At 38.2% G+C, this 19,319-nt stretch overlaps 1 protein-coding gene across 1 annotated transcript in view; it reads left to right on the forward strand.

Annotated features, from left to right (window-relative positions):
• CLECL1 (C-type lectin like 1) overlaps window positions 1-17,684 on the forward strand; it is a 29,409-nt gene extending 11,725 nt beyond the window's left edge. Inside the window, exons 5-7 of the mRNA XM_077759009.1 lie at window positions 9,266-9,435; window positions 14,634-14,746; window positions 15,552-17,684. Of these exons, the coding sequence (XP_077615135.1) occupies window positions 9,266-9,435; window positions 14,634-14,746; window positions 15,552-15,666 (398 nt within the window). The 3' untranslated portion in view covers window positions 15,667-17,684. The remainder of the gene's footprint in view (window positions 1-9,265; window positions 9,436-14,633; window positions 14,747-15,551) is intronic.
• The last annotated feature ends 1,635 nt before the right edge of the window (window positions 17,685-19,319 follow it).

Here is a 19,319-nt window from a genome sequence, read left to right on the forward strand (position 1 = left end):
TTTTTTTTTTTTTTTTTTATCATGGATGGATACTGAATATTGTTAAAATAAATGTTTTTATGTATGCATTAAGATGAAAAATAAATAAATATTTAGCTTTGAGGGCAATCTTGCCTTATGAACTCATTTATGTAAACACTTCCCCATTCCACTTCTAGCTAAGTGCCTCCCTTTAGCAATTTTCCATATTTCTTACAAGCGAAGCAATATTTTTATTTTTATTTTTTAAAGAGGAAGGAAATGAGAAAGCACAAGCAGGAGAGGGAGGCAAGAAAGTATCTAAAGCAGGCTCCATACCTAGTGCAGAGCCCTATGCAGGGTTCGATCCCCCAACCCTGAGATCATGACATGAGCAGAAATCAAGAGTCAGATGCTTAACAAAATGCTCCTAAGATGCCACCCAGGTGCTCCTAAACAATATTTTTTTATCTAATTCTTTTAGGATCTAGGTATGTTCTAGAAAACTATCTTCAAAAGAGAGTTTTTACAACAGTGTGCCTTAGCATCTGTGTGCCTTAAGCTTCTTGAGCTATAAAGATCTATCTAGATGATTAATTGGTAGACTATAGACTTTTATTTATTCATCTTCCACCGCTTTAGAAATTTTTTTATATTCCACAATACAGAAATGGTTGAGAAGTACTGGTTCATACTATCTGGTCAAATTATCTACTATCAGACATATAGAAGTGCAATTATAGTGATTTCTTGTTAAATATGTCCTTAAAAGTCCTAGTTGCATTGTTGCTGGTATCTTTTCTTTTTTTAATGTCATTTGCTGTGAAGTTAGCTAACATACACTGTATACAGCATGCTCTGGGCTTCAGGAGAAGATCCCCATGATTCATCACTTACATACAACACCTAGTTCTCACCCCGGCAAGTGCCCCCCTCAGTGCCCATCACCCATTTTCCCCTCTCCCCGACTTACCCGATCAACCCTCAGCCTTTTCTCTGTATTTAAAAGTCTCTTGTGGTTTGCCTCCTTCTCTGCTGGTAACTATTTTTTCACCTTCCCATCCCACATGGGCTTCTGTTAAGTTTCTCAAATTCCACATATGAGTGAAAACATATAATATCTGTCTATCTCTGACTGACTTATTTCACTTAGCATAATACCCTCCAGTTCCATCCACGTGGTTGCAAATGGCAAGATTTCAATCTTTCTCATTGCCGAGTAGTATTCCATTGTATAATTATACCACAACTTCTTTATCCATTCATCAGCCAATGGACATTTGGGCTCTTTCCATAATTTGGCTATTGTGGAGAGTGCTGCTATAAACATTGGGGTACAGGTGCCCCTATGCATCAGCACTCCTGTATCCTTTGGATAAATTCCTAGTAGTGCAATTGCTGGGTCATAAGGTAGTTCTATTTTTTTAATTTTTTGAGGAACCTCCACACTGTTTTCCAGAGTGGCTGCAGCAGTTTGCATTCCCACCAACAGTGTAGGAGAGTGCCCGTTTCTCCACATCCTCACGAGCATCTATTGTTTCCTGAGTTGTTAGTTTCAGCCACTCTGACCAGTGTGAGATGGTATCTCAGGGTGGTTTTGATTTCTATTTCCCAGGTGATGAATGATGTTCAGCATCTTTTCATGTGTCTGTTGGTCATCCAGATGTATTCTTGGGAAAAGTGTCTAATCATGTCTTTTGTTATTTGTGTTTGGGGTGTTGAGTTTGGTAAGTTCTTTATAGATTTTGGATATTAACCCTTTATCTGATACGTCATTTGCAAATATCTTCTCCCATTCAGTCGGTTGCCTTTCAATTTTGTTGATTGTTTCCTTTGCACTGAAGAAGTTTTTAATCATGATGAGGTCCCAATAGTTCATTTTTGCTTTTACTTCCCTTGCCTTCAGAGATGTCGATGTTGCTGCCGTTGAGGTCAAAGAGGTTGTTGCCTGTTTTCTCCTCTAGAGTTTTGATTGTTTCCTGTCTCACTTTTAGATCCTTCATCCATTTTGAGTTTATTTTTGTGTATGGTATAAGAAAGTGGTCCAGTTTCATTCTTCTGCATGTTGCTGTCCAGTTTTCCCAGCATCATTTGTTAGAGAGGCTGTTTTTTTTTCCACTGGATACTTTTTCCCACTTTGTCTAAGATTAGTTATCCATACATCATTCAGTCCAATTCTGGTGTTCTATTGTATTCCATTGGTCTATGTGTTTGTTTTTGTGCCAATTCCATAATGTCTTCATGATTACAGCTTTGCAGTAGAGCTAACGTCCAAGATTGTGATGCCTCTCGCTTTGGTTTTCTTTTTTAACATTACTTTGGCTATTCAGGGTCTTTGTGGTTCCTACAAATTTTAGGATTGTTTGTTCTAGTTCTGAGAAGAATGCTGGTGCAATTTTGATTGGGATTGCGTTGAATCTGTAGATTGCTTTGGGTAGTAGTGACATTTTAACAATATTTGTTCTTCCAATCCATGAACATGAAATATTTTTCCATTTCTTTGTGTCTTCAATTTCTTTCATAAGTTTACTGTAGTCTTATCAATAAGATTGCTTATGCTTGTGATTAATTGATTTATGCATTTGGATGTCCATGTTGGGGGCATAAACACTTATCATTGTTAGCACTTCTTGATGGATAGACCCTGTAATTATGATATAATGCCCTTCTTCATCTCTTGTTACAGCCTTTGTTTTAAAATCTAGCTTGTCTGATATAAGTATGGCTACACCAGCTTTCTTTTGACTTCAAGTAGCATGATAGATGGTTCTCCATTCTCTCTTTTTTAATCTGAAGGTGTCCACAGATCTAAATGAGTGTCTTATAGACAGCATATAGATGGATCTTGGTTTTTTTTAATCCATTCTGATACTCTATGTCTTTGGATTGGAGTATTTAGTCCATTTAAATTCAGAGTGATATTTGAAAGATATAGATTTAGTGTCCTTGTGTTATCTGTAGGTTTCATGTTTATGGTGATGTCTCTGGTCCTTTGTAATCTATGCAGTGTTCCATTCACAAATTCTTCCTTAGGATCTCTTGCAGGGCTAGTTTAGTGGTCATGAACTTTTGTAGTTTTTGTTTGTCTGGGAAAGCCTTTATCTCTCCCTTTAATTTGAACGACAGTCTTGCTGGATAAAAGATTCTTGGCTGTTAAAAAAATAAAAAAAATATTTAAAAGCAGGGGGTGTCTGGGTGGCTCAGTTGGTTAAGGACCGACTTCGGCTCAGGTCACGATCTCACAGTTTGTGAGTTCAAGCCCCATATTGGGCTCTATGCTGACAACTCAGAGCCTGGAGCCTGCCTCAGCTTCTATGTCTCCTTATCTCTCTGCTCCTCCCCAGCTCACGCTCTGTCTCTCTCTCTCTTCCAAAACTGAATAAACGTTAAACATTTTTTTTCATTAAGAAAAAGATTCTTGGCTGCATATTTTTCCTCTTCAGCACATTGAATATTTCCTGACACTCCCTTCTGGCCTGCCATGTTACAGTGGAAAGGTCTGCTATTATCCTCATGTGTCTACCCTTGTAGATTAAGGCCCATTTGTCCCTAGCTGCTTTCAGAATTCTCTGTTTATCTTTGTATTTTGCCAATTTCGCTATGAATAGCCATGGGGAAAGCCTATTCTTGTTGAATCTGAAGAGGGTTCTCCGTGCTTCCTGGATTTGGATTTCTGCTTCCTTCTCCAGATTATGGAAGTTCTCAGTTATAATTTGTTCAAGTAAACTTCTTTTCCCCTTTCTCTCTCTCTTCTGCTTCCAGAACTCCTATGATAGGAATATTTTTATGTTTCATTGAATCACTTAGTTCTCTAATTCTCTCCTCATGGTCCCGTATTTTCCTATCTCTTTTTTTCAGCTTTGTCATTTTCCATAATTTTATGTTCTATTTCTCTTATTCTCCCCTCTGCCTCCTCCATTACTGCTGTTACTGTATCTAGTTTGTTTTGCACCTCATTTACCGCATTTCTTAATTCATGGTGACTTTTTCTTAGTTCCTTAATCCCTTCAGCAATAGGTTCTCTGCTGACTCCTATGCTTTTTTTAAGCCTAGTTATTAATTTTATAACTATTATTCTAAATTCTTGATCATATATATTGTTTACATCTGTTTTCAGTAATTTTTTAGCTGTCATTTTTTCTGGAGTTTCTTTTGAGGCGATTTCTTCCATTTCATCATTTTGGCTAGTTTTTTACCCTTTATGTATTTTAATAGCTTGTTATGTGGCCTGCACCTGTGAACACTATTATATTAAAAAGGGGTCATACACTGTCCAAGACCTGGCCTTTCAGGAGGTATTTTTGGAGTGTATTGTCTTCTCTCAATTGTTGTGACTCAGGTTGCTTTATTTCCCTACTTGTAGTAGTGGTTTGGATCTTCCCCCCAGGTGTGCTTTGATTTATTCTTTCAAGTAGTCTTGGAAAAATTTTAAAAAGGGAAGATTTATCCCATACAAAGAGAGAAATGACAGGAACAGGGAAAAAGAAAAGGAAAAAAAAAAAAGAGACAGAGAGCAAGAATTGACCAAGCAGAGAATCAGAAACGCTATATGGCTTAATCTAGAGAAAGAAAAAGGAAAATAAAGAAGGAAATACAGAAGAGGTGTAAAAATAATAGCTTAAAAAAATGTCTACTTAAATAAACTAACAACCAGAATAGAGAAGAGAAGAGGAAGAAAAGAAAGAAAGAAACATATATATAAAATAAGAATTGGCCAAGAATCAAGTCAGAAAATGCAAAACTACTGGACTGATACCCGACGGTGCCTTGGAACCCGTGGCTGCGCTGGTCTGGAGGAGGGGCTGTTTGCTTCTGTCTGTATCAATCTTGCTCGTAGATATGCAGTTATCGGGCACAGAGGGCGGGGTTTGATGTAGGTGGGTCCTACCTCCACTGTGGGCCTGCTGTCTTGTTCCCTACAGGGAACACAACCTTGTTGGTGATGGGGAGAAAAATGGCAGCACCCCAGTCTTTCCTCCCTGGACTGGGTGTCCCAGACCACTCTGTTCAGGGCGTCCTCACGGTGCTGCATGGGCATGATCAGGCCAGTTTGTCCTGCTCCACAGTCTCCCATGCTTCCCAGATGCTTTGCTGGGATCAAACCTCCATGTCTTAAACCACCTGGATCTACATATCCCAGTTCCAGGGTAGTGCCACCCTATCTAGATGACAAAGGGCCTCTGCCTGGCAGGTGCCTGCATGATCTTTTGTCCTTGGAGCAGCTATCTACCTTCTTCCATCAGCACAGAAGGGGATCCTTCCCTAAGTGCCTATTCCACCTGCTTTATCTCTCGCAATTCACAATCATGTGCCCCTCGAGATGTTTCTGTCACTCTGTAGCCTGAATTCCTGGAATTCCAAGTCTTTTAGCCTCAACCCTGCTGTGTTTGAGGGATGAAGGAACTTTGGGTCCCCCTACCTCCCTGCCATGTAGACTCCCTCCGAGATCTGGTGTCTTTAGCAATAATTATATCATGTATTTGGCATGATAACCTGGAAAGGCTCAGATTTGTTGTATTACATCAAACTAAAGAAGAATTGTACAAGCTAGGAAAGTGTGTGGACTTAATATTGAAAACGAGAAGAAACCTCTTTTGAATATATGTCACTCACCTTATACTTTTATTTTTACCCATGTTTGCCATTTCTGATGCTCTTCTTTCTTGAACATTAAAATTTCCATTTAGAAGCATTTCCCATCAGCCTGAAGAACTTCCTTTAACCTCCATTGTAGTGACTATTTGGCAATGGATTCTCTTAGAAGTGTCTAAATTTGTCATGCTTTTAGAAAGATATAATAGTCTGAATAGAGAACATTTTGTTAACAGTTATTTTTTTCTCCTCAACAATTCTTTTTAAGTTTTTATTTAAATTCCAGTTAGTCAACATACAGTGTAATAAGTGTCAGGTGGACAATATGGTAACTCAACACTTCCATACAATACCTGGTGCTTATCACAGCAAGTACTGTCCTTAATCCCTATCACCTACTTAACCCATTTCTCCATCCACCTCCTCTCTGGTAACCATCAGCTTGTTCTCCACAGTTAAGTATCTGTTTCTTGGTTCCGTTCAGCAATTTGAAGATGTTTTTCACTGTATTCAGTCTCCCACAATTCATTATGTGAAAGGGGAGTTTTTGAATAATGGTTTCCCTGGAAATGGCATGCAATTTTTCTCTGTTTTTAAGATTTTTCTCTGTCTTTCTTTTGAGCAGTTAATTTTATTTTTACCTATGTAAAAATACCTGCTTAGGGTTTAATAAGCTTCTTGAAAGTACGAGTTTATAAATTTAAATAACTTGGGGAAATTGAACTGTTTTCCTTTTTTCCCCCTATTTTCTCTTTCTGCTGGTTCTAGGATTTCAATTTCATGTATGTGAAATGTTTTTATATTGCTCTGAAAAACCTTGAGACCCTGTATATTTTTTCCAACTGTTTTCCCTGTTTTTTATATCGAACAATTTCAAGTTCACTTACCATTTTTTCCTGCTAATTCTCTGCTTTTAAAGCCAATCTAATGAAATTTGCATATCATGTATTTCTTAATTATAAATTTTATTTCTTAACAAAATTCAAAATTCTCTATTTCTTAGAAGTGTCACATTTTTTAAATTACAAACAAATTTTCTTTCACATCCTTGTGCATAGTTAGAACAACTGCTTTAGAATATTTGGTGATAATTCTCACATCTGCATCTTTTTCCTGTTGGGCTACATTGATTCCCTTTCTCTTTTTAATTGGTCATAGTTTCCTGATTTTTTATGTCAAGCAATTTGAGACTGTTCCCTTGGATATTTTGCAGACTCTTTTGAGTAGTCTATATTCTGATGTATTTCTCCAAAATGTGTTGGTTTTCCTATTTTAGCAGGGACTTTATAATTGACCTCAGATTTAAATTCCTGTCTTTTGGGAAGTGCCTGGGTGGCTCATTTGGTTGAGTGGTTGAGGGTCTGACTCTTGATTTTGGCTTGGTCATGAGCCCAGGGCTGTGGACTTGAGCCCAACGTCGGGCTCTGCACTGGATTTCGAGTCTGCTTAAGATCTTACCCCCCACTCTCTCTCTCTCTCTCTCTCTTTTACCCTCTGTTTCCCACTGCCCTTCTCCCCCATGATGCTCTCTAAAACAAACAACCAAAAATATCTATCTTTTGGGCAGCAGATCAAATCTTAAACCAATTCTTTGCAAATAAATTATTTTATCTTTAGCTATAATGTAGCTTTCACATGCACCAGTGACTTGGAAAACTTTTATACATAGAACTCGGTGCACATCCTTTATGTTTTCTTGTGCATGGGATTCATCCTCCATTTTTGACATCTGTGGTTGCCTCAAACTCTGTTTTCCGTGTTGTTGTTGTTGTTGTTGTTGTTTGTCTAGAACGATTGCAGATTTGACTGCAGGTCTATTGAAATGTTACTCACTCTACATGGCACCAACATTGGACTGTCTTAAGCTAAAAGTTGAAAAAGTGAAAAATATATACCTTCCCATACGTATTTCAAGTGTCACTTCCCCTCCAAAATCTGCGTCCTTTTGTTCATGCTTCAGTGGCTTCAGGTCATTTTATGTGCATATGTATATGTGTGTTTTTAAAGGATATTTATTGGGGAGCCTGGGTGGCTTAGTCGGTTAAGCGTCCGACTTTCGCTTAGGTCATGATCTCGCGGTTGTGGGTTCGAGCCCCACGTCGGGCTCTGTGCTGACTGCCAGCTCAGAGCCTGGAGCCTGTTTCAGTCTGTGACTCCCTCTCTCTCTGACCCTCCCCTGCTCACTCTGTCTCTCTCTCTCTCCTAGAAATAACTAACTAACTAAATAAATAAATAAAAACATTAAAAAAATATGATATTTATTTGAGGGGCAATAAATTACTGGTATATCCAGAATGGCTATGTGTCATCATCTAAATCTATTGACAAATATTGTAAGTCAAAACTACCTGTTACGAGCACATTTGGGAGGTCAATATCCTCTTGTATATTGGAGGATCAATCTATCTTGAGTTTTTGGGGCCACTTATGCAAATTTCATCCAAGAATATTTATTCCAGTGTGATAGATAACTCCCAAAATGTCTTTTAATGGTGTACCACTAATTAAAATCTCTAATTTCTATTTTTTCCTTTAAAATTTTTATCTTCCTGAGACTTGAATGCTCATTATTTTTAAAACAAAATTTTTATGTCTTTATTTTGAGAGATGAAGAGCCATCAGGGGAGGAGCAGAGAGAGAGGGAGACACAGAATCCAAAGCAGGCTCCAGTCTCTGGGCTAGCTGTCAACACAGAGCCTGATGTGGGACTCGAACCCACAGACTGTGAGATCATGACCTGAGCCAAAGTTGGACACTTAACCGACTGAGCCACCCAGACGCCCCTTGAATGCTTATTATTTGATTCTACTGTCTCATACATTGCCTTGCTGATAGAAAATATGATATATTTTTAACTGAATAAAACAGAGAAAGAAAGGAAAATGAATGCGTATATATATCATTGCAATTCTCTTCAACTTTTTTCCAAATCCACCTTGAGAAAAGCACATACTTTTTTTTTAAACGTTTTTCTTTTTCCTTTTTCTTTGTTCTTTTTTTTTTGTTTACAAATAGTTTATTGTCTAATTAGTTTCCACATAACACCNGGTTTCTTCTATCCCGACTTTCTCTAGAGTATTAAGAAGGATGCTCTATTTTGTCAAATCCTTTTTCTGCACCTATTGACAGGATCATATGCTTTTTATCTTATCTTTTATTGATATGATGTATCACATTGATTGATTTGCGAATGTTGAACCAGCCCTGTAACCCAGGAATGAATCCCACTTGATCTTGGTGGATGATTCTTTTTATATGCTGCTGGATTCGATTTGCAAGGATCTTGTTGAGGATTTTTGCATCCGTATTCATCAAGGATATTGGCCTGTAGTTCTCTTTTTTTGCTGGATCTCTGTCTCGCTTGGGAATCAGAGTGATGCTGGCTTCATAAAATGAGTCCGGGAGTTTTCCTTCGATTTCTATTTTTTGGAATAGCTTGAGAAGAATTCGGATTAATTCTGTTTTAAATGTCTGGTAGAATTCCCCTGGGAAGCCATCAGGTCCAGGGCTCTTATTTGTTGGGAGATTTTTGATAACTGATTCGATTTCTTCACTAGTTATGGGTCTGTTCAGGTTTTCTATTTCTTCCCGAGAAAAGCACATACGTTTGTCAAAGAAAACTTTAGACCATAATTTAACAAATTTTGTAGCTTGTATACGGTATTAGGGACATAGTTCTATGTTTCTTTTAATTGCTTATCCTTTTCCCTTCCAGTTTCTTTGAACTCTTCTACTGTTCATAAATCATGCCCTTCGAAAGACTGGAAGCTACATGGGGGGAAGTGTTACTGGGTTGCTGAAAAGAATAAATCTTGGCATGAAAGTAAAGATGACTGTGCCGTGAAAAATTCACATCTCATGGTGATTCGAGACTTCATTGATATGGTGAGATATTAAACTTAGAGATTATAGTATTCTTCACACTTTTCATTGTAGTCATTGTGCTACATATTTGAAAATTTCTATGAAAATAATTTTAAGCCTCATTCCTATTAACTACATAAATGTTGGTTGAATGAATTTTTTAACTACATGTTTATTTTTAAGCTTTTGTAGGGGCAGCTATGGATTGGAAGAATTAATCTGATACTGTACACCTCACTTCTCCACAAGGAACCCCCGCTGCTTACTAGATTCCATTTTTAAATGTAAGACGGTAAATATCTTCCCTCATCTTTCATGTTTATTGCAATAGTCACAAAGGCTACTGTCAGGTATCATGGCAGCTAAACTCAAGATGATTTTGAGAGATGGGGCGCATGGGAGGCTCAGTCAGTTAAGCATCCAGCTTCGGCTCAGGTCATGATCTCATGGTTCGTGGGTTCAAGCCCCGCATCGGGCTCTGTGTTGACAGCTCAGAGTCTAGAGCCAGTTTCAGATTCTGTGTCTCCCTTTCTCTCTGCTCCTCCCCCACTCGTACTTTGTCTCTCTCTGTCTCAAAAACAAATAAAATAAATTTTAAAAGAATTTTAAAAAGATTATGTTGAGATAAAGGAAATACAGAATAGCCCTCATTAAGCACATTCTTCTTGAGCAGAAGATTTCTCTAACTGGTTTAATTTATATTGAAGTTTTGCTACATGAATATTGGACACTAAACTTTAATTAATAAGGCCAATATAGATGTTGATTAGTATGCATCAAAGAAGGGTACTCTGCATAAGGATTGGTATATTGGAATGAGAAGTTATGTCAAAGATTTCGTTTCAGAAAACCCAGCGACCAGCAGCACTTTACAAGCCTGACTGAATAATAGACATCTGGGGGGACAGCACAGTTGTTGAAATTTCTGAAGAGGAAAAGAAAATCTCTTCTGAGTCTCACAAGAATCCATCACAAGAAAAATAAAAAAAAAAAAATAAGTGAACTATTTTCTCACTGTAAGCAGTGAAACACCAAATCTCAGACTGTAAGACTGTCTATCAGATGCAGTTCAAATGGACTCAAATATGAGCTGAACCCAGGATAGATTAAGAACTGTTTTCTTCTCGTCAATGTTAATTTTAAGACAAGAATGGGGAAGTGGGTATCAGCTGGAAAGCTTCTCATAAGAATCTTATGGAAGGGATATATAATAAATCACTGCATGAAGAAATTATGCAATGAAATATTTCACTAAGAACCTCATCTATTTCCTGCTCACTATCAAAGGGAAGGATGTTGAAATGCAGGAAAGACATGTCTTCTAGGCAATCAATAAACCAGATTTGGGAGACCAGTAAACTGAGACAATATATTTTAATAGAAAATTTCTTCCTACAGCTTAGACTGCACCCCTTCACATTATCCCTAATCAACTGCATGGACCAGGTGTAATTGTTCTATTTCATAGATAAATAAGAATCTAATAGGAAGCAGCATAGGATTTATACATAAATATTTCTGTCTCCAAATTTCTCCAAAGAAGGCAAGTAAAAGTCAGATAGGATATATATTACAGAAAAATAATTACTCCAAGAAACAGAAAGTACTTTTTCTAACAAGTACTTTTCTAGCTTTCAAATAAGTTAAGAATAAAGTGGGGGGGAAAAGGAGAATTATATGGCCATCTAGAAAACCTATGTGTCATTATATAGCAAAGAAAAAAGAAAGAAAAAAAGAGTAGAAAGAAGAAGGAGAAGAAGGAAGGACAAGGGGAGGAATAAGGAGAAAATGAGAAAAAGAAGAATTTAAAAAAACAACAACAAAATAGCAAAGAGATTTATAGCTTTCATTCCAAGATGCAAAAATAAACATTGATTCATTTCTGAGACAGAGAGAGACAGAACATGAGGGGGAGAGGAGCAGAGAGAGAGAGAAAGAGAAAGAGAGAGAGACAGAATCTGAAGCAGGCTCCAGCCTCTGAGCTGTCAGCACAGAGACCGATGCGGGGCTCCAACCCACAGACTGTGAGATTATGACCTGAGCTGAAGTCAGATGCTTAACTGATTGAGCCACCCAGGCGCCCCCAAGATGCAGAGATCTTAAAGAACTGTTACTACAAATTTTACAGTAAGAAATAGCCAAGTTAACTATAAGTTGCCAACTTGTTTCAAATCCATTGGAACGTTAGAGTGCAGAGTCAAAATCTCTGTTGAAACAGTTTTGTGCGAGCGAGAAGACACAACCTCCCTCACTGGAAGGCTATTTTTCTGTCAACACCACTGGATCTCAAAGAAAAGATTGGAAAGAGGGGCTCAGGTCATGATCTCGCAGTTTGTGAGTTCAAGCCCAGTGACCAGCTGTGTCCTGACAGCTTGGAGCCTGGAGCATGTTTTGGATTCTGTGCCTCCATCTCTCCCTGCCCCTTCCCAACTCTCTCTCTCTCTCTCTCAAAAATAAACATTATAAAAAAGAAAAAAATTGTAAAGAACCGTAAGAAAGTGTCTGCTGTGGCACAGACCCGGGAGAAGAAAAGAACAATGATGCAGAAGTGGCAAGAAATTCCACTTCAATCCTTGCCCCCCGTCTGCTACCTGTGCTATGGATCAAAAGCCTTCATGCATGTGGTGGTGACGAGGACAGCTGCCCTTAGGGTGCTGGTCAAACATCGGTGCAGGTGAGAAAGAGGACTGGGGACCAAAAATACTCCTGTGGGAGAGGCGAGAAAACACCTGGGACCATGGCTACATTCGGGGAGATGGGCAGCAGAACAGAGAAAGCCACACAGAGAAGATCCGGGGGTGAGTTCCTGCCTAAGACTGAGATATAGTCAGAACAAGAAAGATCGTCCCTTCTGCTGCCTTTTACTACCAAGCTAACAAGTTTCAAATAGGAGGTCAAGGAGTGAGAGGGACGAAGGAGGAAGAAGAATGCGCAAAGAGATCTTCTTAAGGCAAGGTGCAAAGGGAAACTTCAATGCTCAGGTCAAGGAGACATTTCTCAGGCAAACAGACAAACCAAAACTACTAAACACAAGATACCAGGACAGGAATTGGAAACTTGCGGTGCCTTGAGACTGACCAGAGCAGCAACAAATCACAAACCCACCCTCCTAACGATTAACTTCAACCCCACATTAAAGACCTACGACAAACTGGTAACGTAATTTCGTTACTACGCACAAAATCGCTATGTTGGACAGCTTCAAACAATTGAGCATGAGGTATATAAAAGGACCAAAAGAAATAAGACACTTGCAGAAGGAATACTGCAAAATGATAAATGAGTTGCTGGGGCAGCCATGACCAAGTACCAACACATTTAATTACTTAAAAGCAAGAGAAATTAATTTCTTGCAGTTCTGAAGGCTGTGAGTCCCAAGATCAAAGTATTGGCCAATGCCTCTCTCCACGACTTTCAGAAGGCCACCTTCTTACTGTGTCCTCACATGGTCTTTCCTCAGTGTGGGTGCATCTGTGTCTATTCATGTGTCCAAATTTTTCTTCTTATAAGGACACCAGCCAGATTGAATTAAGACCCATGCCAATAACCCTAGTTTAGCTTAGTCAGCTCTTTAAAGGCTCTGACTTTAAATGCAGTCATATTTTGAAGTACTGGGTGTGAGGGCTTCAAGCTAGGAATTTTGGAGACACACAATTCAGTCCCTAATATTTCACCCTCTTGCCCCTGAATCCCATAACAGGAGTCAATTATTTATATATGCACATATGCAGCAAGGTAAATGCTGATGAAACTAAAAGGAGAAATGGGGAAATCCACAAATACAGTTGGAGTTATCAATGCTCCACTTTGTTTTTTATTTATTTATTTATTTATTTATTTATTTATTTNAGGCGCCCCATCAATGCTCCACTTTGAATAACTGAAAAAATAAGTCCAAGAGATAAACAAAAAAACCCAAACAAACCATAAAGCAAAATTAGTTAATATGGTATAGAATTGGCAAAAGACAGATAGACTGGTAAAACGGAACAGAGATACCAGAAGCAGACCTACAAAAATTTAGTCACCTGATTTTTTCTACCATAGTGCAAAGATTATTCACTGGAAAAGCACTACACCCTCTTGAACGCGTGCATAATGACTATTTACTTTCTTACAAACAGTTATGACATTTAGCACATGAGTTTAGCTGCATGTGACTGAGAACCGCTGTAGCTTAAACAAGGTTTATTTATTGAATCTAAAACAATTTCAAGTATAAGATGTAACTTTGGTACACTTAAAAGTGTTAGGACAATTAAAAAGCAAAAACAAAGCCCCAGTTAAACTACTATAAGCCACAGATTGTCTGATGTTTCCAATGGTGAAGTGTTAAAATAAGGGGGGGAAATCTGTCTATTCTATATGGAATAGGTTATGTCATTCACATTTTAATCTATGCAGCTATGGATTCCTGGTCTCATCTGTAGGGTGCTGTCTGTGTGATTTACCACCATGTCTGCATTCTGGTCATCAGAAAAGAAGGAAATAATGAACGGAGGGATGTAGCCCTACCTTTTAAATGCTTGATTAGAATTTCAGTATCACTTCCATTCTGTTCCATTAGCCAGAAATTAGGTCAGTCACATTGCCACGCTTAGCCAAAAGGAGCCTGGGAAATGTATCTTTAATATGTCTGGCCACAGATATGGCTCAGGGGGTTTATTACTATAGACTAAGATATTAAACTATGAAAGTACGTACCATGTCAACTCAAGTATTGCTTTCTTTCTTCCCTGTACATCTTCTTGCTTCTATATATTATTTCATACTTGTAGTTAATTATAAGCACTAACATTTACGTAATGGGAATTTGTTATGTGCCAAGCAGTGTATAATAATGTTATTTAATCACAAAACAGTAGTCACTCTTTTATATAGATACTAGCATAATCTGAGCTTCAGAGATTGGCGAAAACACAAGTAAAAAGATTCACTAACTGTCCTAAGATGCATAGTAATCAATCGTAGGGCCAGGACTCAAATTTGGAAGTTTGACTTCACGGTCAGGATATCCTGCCACCACACACCCTTCACGGCATTGTGGTGCTGTACTTCATCCCTCCACTCGAAGCTGTTAGAAAAATGTGAAGCATGTCTTACCTCTTCTATCTCTGCTTCTAGTGCAGGACCAAGCGCCCAGAAGGTCCTCTTGAGATACTAATTTTTTGTATCTATAAGAATCAGTTGTTTCACAGAACATTTCCTCTTCTCTTCAGAGTTTCCTATGGAAGCACCTGAATGTTAAAGTGTTTTACAGGATTGGCTTGACTATTCCACCCGGAAGGGAATCATGGATCTGGATAGACAACAGCTCTTTTGACTCCCATCTGTGAGTTTATTGTATTTTAGCTTTTTTTGTGATTTTAATCCCATCCTCTATGACAAGAAAGAGTTGTCTGATGCTGTCGGGCTTGACCTGAGGAAACAAGTATAATTTTCCTAACTGATTCATATGATCTGACAAATATTCGTATAAAATGGTCTACTCAGAACGTTGAGGAAAAAAAAAAAGAAATCTCACTCCACCCAATCAGAAGATGTAGGGATGTGAAACAGGACTTGCCAATAGCATCCTCTTATTTTATTAAAGAGGCAAATTGACAAGTGTAAAATCTCTTATAAGAGCACAAGTTTAGGGGCATCTCAGTAGCTCAGCTGGTTGGTTGAACATCTGGCTCTTGATTTAGCTCAGGTCATGATCCCAGGGTTGTGGTATTGAGCCTCATCTGGGGCTCCTCGCTGAGCATGTAGCTTGCTTAGCATCCTCTTTTATTCTCCCTCTGCCCGTCTCCCCTACTCATGCTCTCTCTCTCAAAAAAAAAAAAAAACAAAAAACCCAGACCACAAGTATAGTTTGCCAAATATAAATTTCTGCTTTTTTCAACCATTTTTAAATGAACAAAACCAGAAGTGTCATTTTAGCATCATCCATATACATCCTTGACTAATAATCCTTAACTATTAACTTCTCTTGCAAAATAAAACTGAGGGTGGGAAGAATTACCTTACCCATCATATCCTGGATTCTTTAAATACTCATGTTTTTATGTAAAAATTTAGAAAATATTTTCTGAAGTTCTCTTTAGTTGCTGGACGTATGCTGATATAAAGATAGCCATTTTCTTTCTTTATAGGTTTTCAATAGAAGAAAAACTGCGGACTCGGAGCATGAAATGTGCCCAGGTGTCTCAAATTAAGATAGCTGAACAAAAGTGTGCAAAAGTTAATCCGTGGATTTGTCAACTGTAATCCACACTGAAGAAAATCAGTCTCCATTTCTCTGACTCAAAGATGCCACATGAAGTTTGAATATCAAAATTCAGAAGGCCATGTGTGTCCCAAAAGGATGTGTGTGTGTGTGTGTGTGTGTGTGTGTGTGTGTGTGTGTTCATTTGTGTGGAGATAGTACTATTTCTCAGAGATGTAGGAAGGCTAATAGAGAAAATGAAATGTTATATAGTGGGAAGATAGAATGAATATATTTTTTCATCAGAATTATCAGTTATTCAATCACCATTCTCATTTTGCCTGTATTTTTGAAACATCGGCCTTTATTTTCTCTACATCTTCCCTCTTACCTAACTGCTTATATTCTTACTAAGAAATTCATAGCACATTTATGCCTCTAATCCAGACTTTTCCCTGATCACCAGACCCATATACCATAGTGCTTATATAACATATCAAATTGGGGCACCTAGGCCGCTCATTTGGTTGAGCACCTGATTCTTGATTTAAGTTCAGGTCATTACCTCACAGTCATGAGATCGAGCCCCAAATCGTGCTCTGTGCTAGGTGTGGAGCCTGCTTAAGATTCTAGCTCTCCTTCCCCTGTTCCTCTCCTGCTTACAAGCAAGCGCACACATACCCTCTCTACTATATCAAAGAAAGTTGATTAATAAACATATGAAACATTTTTAACATATGAAACATTAACATATGAAATCTAAAATCTCAAGGGCACTGCAAACTCAACATATAAAAATAGTTCATTCATTTTCCTCATGAAAGGAAGCATCCTCCACCACTCAGTGGCCCAGCCAATGGCACCCCACACAAGACAAGACAGTCACAACTTAGAAACTAACTGTGTCATCATCACCCTCTGTTGGGCCCACCTTTCTGGACTGCTCTCCACTCTCCTTCTCACAAGACCAAGTATTTTTACTGTTTTCACTAAATACCTCTCAAATGTGACCTCTTCCCTTCATTGCTTCATAATTGCTATCTATACAAACTTAATGCAAAAGTACCAAAATATTAAAGAACTTCCATAACAAGGTTTTCCTTGTTCTACTCCTAATCCATTTCAATTATTCTTTACCCTGTAACATAAGTGACATTTTAAAAATACATATACTGATAATACAACCCTTTTTTGGAAAAACACTTCAGCATCTTTCTTAGAATAACACCAGGGGTGCCTGGGTGGCTCAGTTGGTGAAGCGCAGGACTGTTGATTTCGGCTCAGGTCATGATCTCACAGTTTGTGAGATCGAGCACTATGTTGGGCTCTATACTGACAGTGGGGAGCCTGCTTGTGATTCTGTCTCTCCCTCTCTCTGCCCTTCCCCTGCTCACACACACACACTCTCTCTCTCTGAATAAACTTTAAAAATATATATATGTATGTAATACATTTAGAATAACACCAAACTTCATAACAGCCTACAATCCTTGTCAGCTCGAATCTTTGCATAATTAGTGCCTTTCTACACAAAACTTATGCAAACTCTGAGTACCACAACCACATTAGACTAATTTCAGGAGCTCATACAGAATTTCACCACACTGCCTGACAGCCGTTTCCCTATACCTGAAATTCTCTTCTTTCTCTTCTCCATCAAGTGAACTCTTAAACATTCTTCATAAAGAGCTGAATTTTTAAGCTTGATGACAAGGTCATCTCCATGACAAGGTCAAATATCCCAACATTATATTCCTCTCCCCAGCACTGACCACATTTTTGGTCTTACCAGTATCAGTCTTCGAGTGAATATTTGGCTAATGTTCTCCACTCTCACCTTACTGTATAGTACCTAATGTTTCCATAACTGTTTTTATGTTTCTAGTGCCTATTAAAGTTTCTAGCACATAAGAGCTACTCAAAAAATTATTTGCTGTATTATTTTCCCTAAATGATCATGGAAGTTACTGATATGAGGCTGGACAGATAGGCTGCAAAAGACCAGAGGCTCAGACAATGGAGGCCTCATTGGTAGGTCATTGAGTGCCTCGGCAAAGCTGAAGAATTTTGGGCGATGATATTGAAAGAGAATCTCATAAATGCCAAAGGAGTTTATGTGAAGGCTTAAATGCTTCAGAAACAAAACTTTTTGTGATGCTGATGTTCACCTCTTTAAGGTGATTATATCCTGTAAGTTTTCTTGTAAATCATATCATAACATGACAAACCTACATCTGTATGTTGAGTTGGAAACTATATAAACCGATCAGTAAAGTATTTGTATTATGGTATGTTGACGCTACATTCCAACAAAAATGTTTTATTTTATGAGCACAGTAGTGTTTATAGTACTATAAGGATATTTATTAGAACAATTTTCAGAATGCACACTTGAAAACACAGAATATTTTAAGGGACAGTAAACACCATGGACTTGCTGTGCCCAGGGAATCGACACAAAAATAGCTAACAGTTTGTGCTGTGAGTAGTCTGTAAAGGTCTTGAGATTCAGACACTGCTGATGACTGTGAAGGTCCTCTGGTTTGCAGTCAGTTTACTAAAAGTCACGGGGTGGCGTGATTTCCACTCATGAGATTCTACACTGAAGTCTAGCAAGTGATTGCATGGTGGTCCTAGAATAATTCATTTCATAATCTTGGTGCAGATATTTTGGAAATGATCCCTTCTTATTTTCTTTCTCCTTTCAAATTTGGAAATCGATTCCATTTTGACATATATATCCAGGAGTTCTTGGATGATAGTCTTCAGGAAATAGAAGCTACCAGCATCCATGTGCCCAGCTATAGGGTCTTCCTAGGGAGAAGTCTGTGATGGATGGAAAGAACAAAACTCTTGCTTGAGCGACCAACTGAATTCACTGTGAGGCCAACATAATCCATAACTTCATTCATCATTTGATCTATTTATGCTCCTACTCTTATCAGTATAACACACTGATGGTTTGGGTCTCTTGAAATTAGTGTCCATTCAGATTCACTGCACAGCAACTCCTCAAAAGTTCGATTATTTCTTTTTCCTCAATGCATAGCCATCCAGACAAATGGCCATAAATCTCTTTGGGGAAGAGTGGGGAAAAGATGAACTATATAATTTCTTTTTTTTGTTTTGTTTTGTTTTGTTGAGTAGAGTTCAGATTCACTGCACAGCAACTCCTCAAAAGTTCGATTATTTCTTTTTCCTCAATGCATAGCCATCCAGACAAATGGCCATAGATCTCTTTGGGGAAGAGTGGGGAAAAGATGAACTATATAATTTCTTTTTTTTTGTTTTGTTTTGTTTTGTTTTGTTGAGTAGAGTTCTTTCTCAAAGACTTCCCCCCCTCCTCTAAACTATAGAGATTCTGGGTCTGTAAAATGGCTCCAGTCTGGGAATTGATTGAGGGAGCATAATCTTCTATTTTTAGAATTCAAATTAGATATCTCTTCACTCAACCTGGAACCCATCTACTGAAGGGTGGGCATTACAGATGCTCCAAGCAAAGAAAGGTTAACCTCCTAAGACAAAAGTGGAAGGGCTACATTTGCTGGCAAAAAAGACTCAGTTGAATTTAGGGGTCCATGTCCCTAGCTTGAGTGGAATTTTCTCATAGGTCCCTATTCCAGTTTTCAAGATCTCAGTCCTTCTCAATTGGTGCCCTCACTTTAACAGAAGACATCTTGAAATGATGAAAATCCAGAACATCCCTCTCTTCAGT

Source organism: Crocuta crocuta, unplaced genomic scaffold, assembly GCF_008692635.1.
Source record: "Crocuta crocuta isolate KB4526 unplaced genomic scaffold, BGI_CrCroc_1.0 scaffold72, whole genome shotgun sequence".
In the NCBI taxonomy this organism is placed as follows: Eukaryota; Metazoa; Chordata; class Mammalia; order Carnivora; family Hyaenidae; genus Crocuta; species Crocuta crocuta.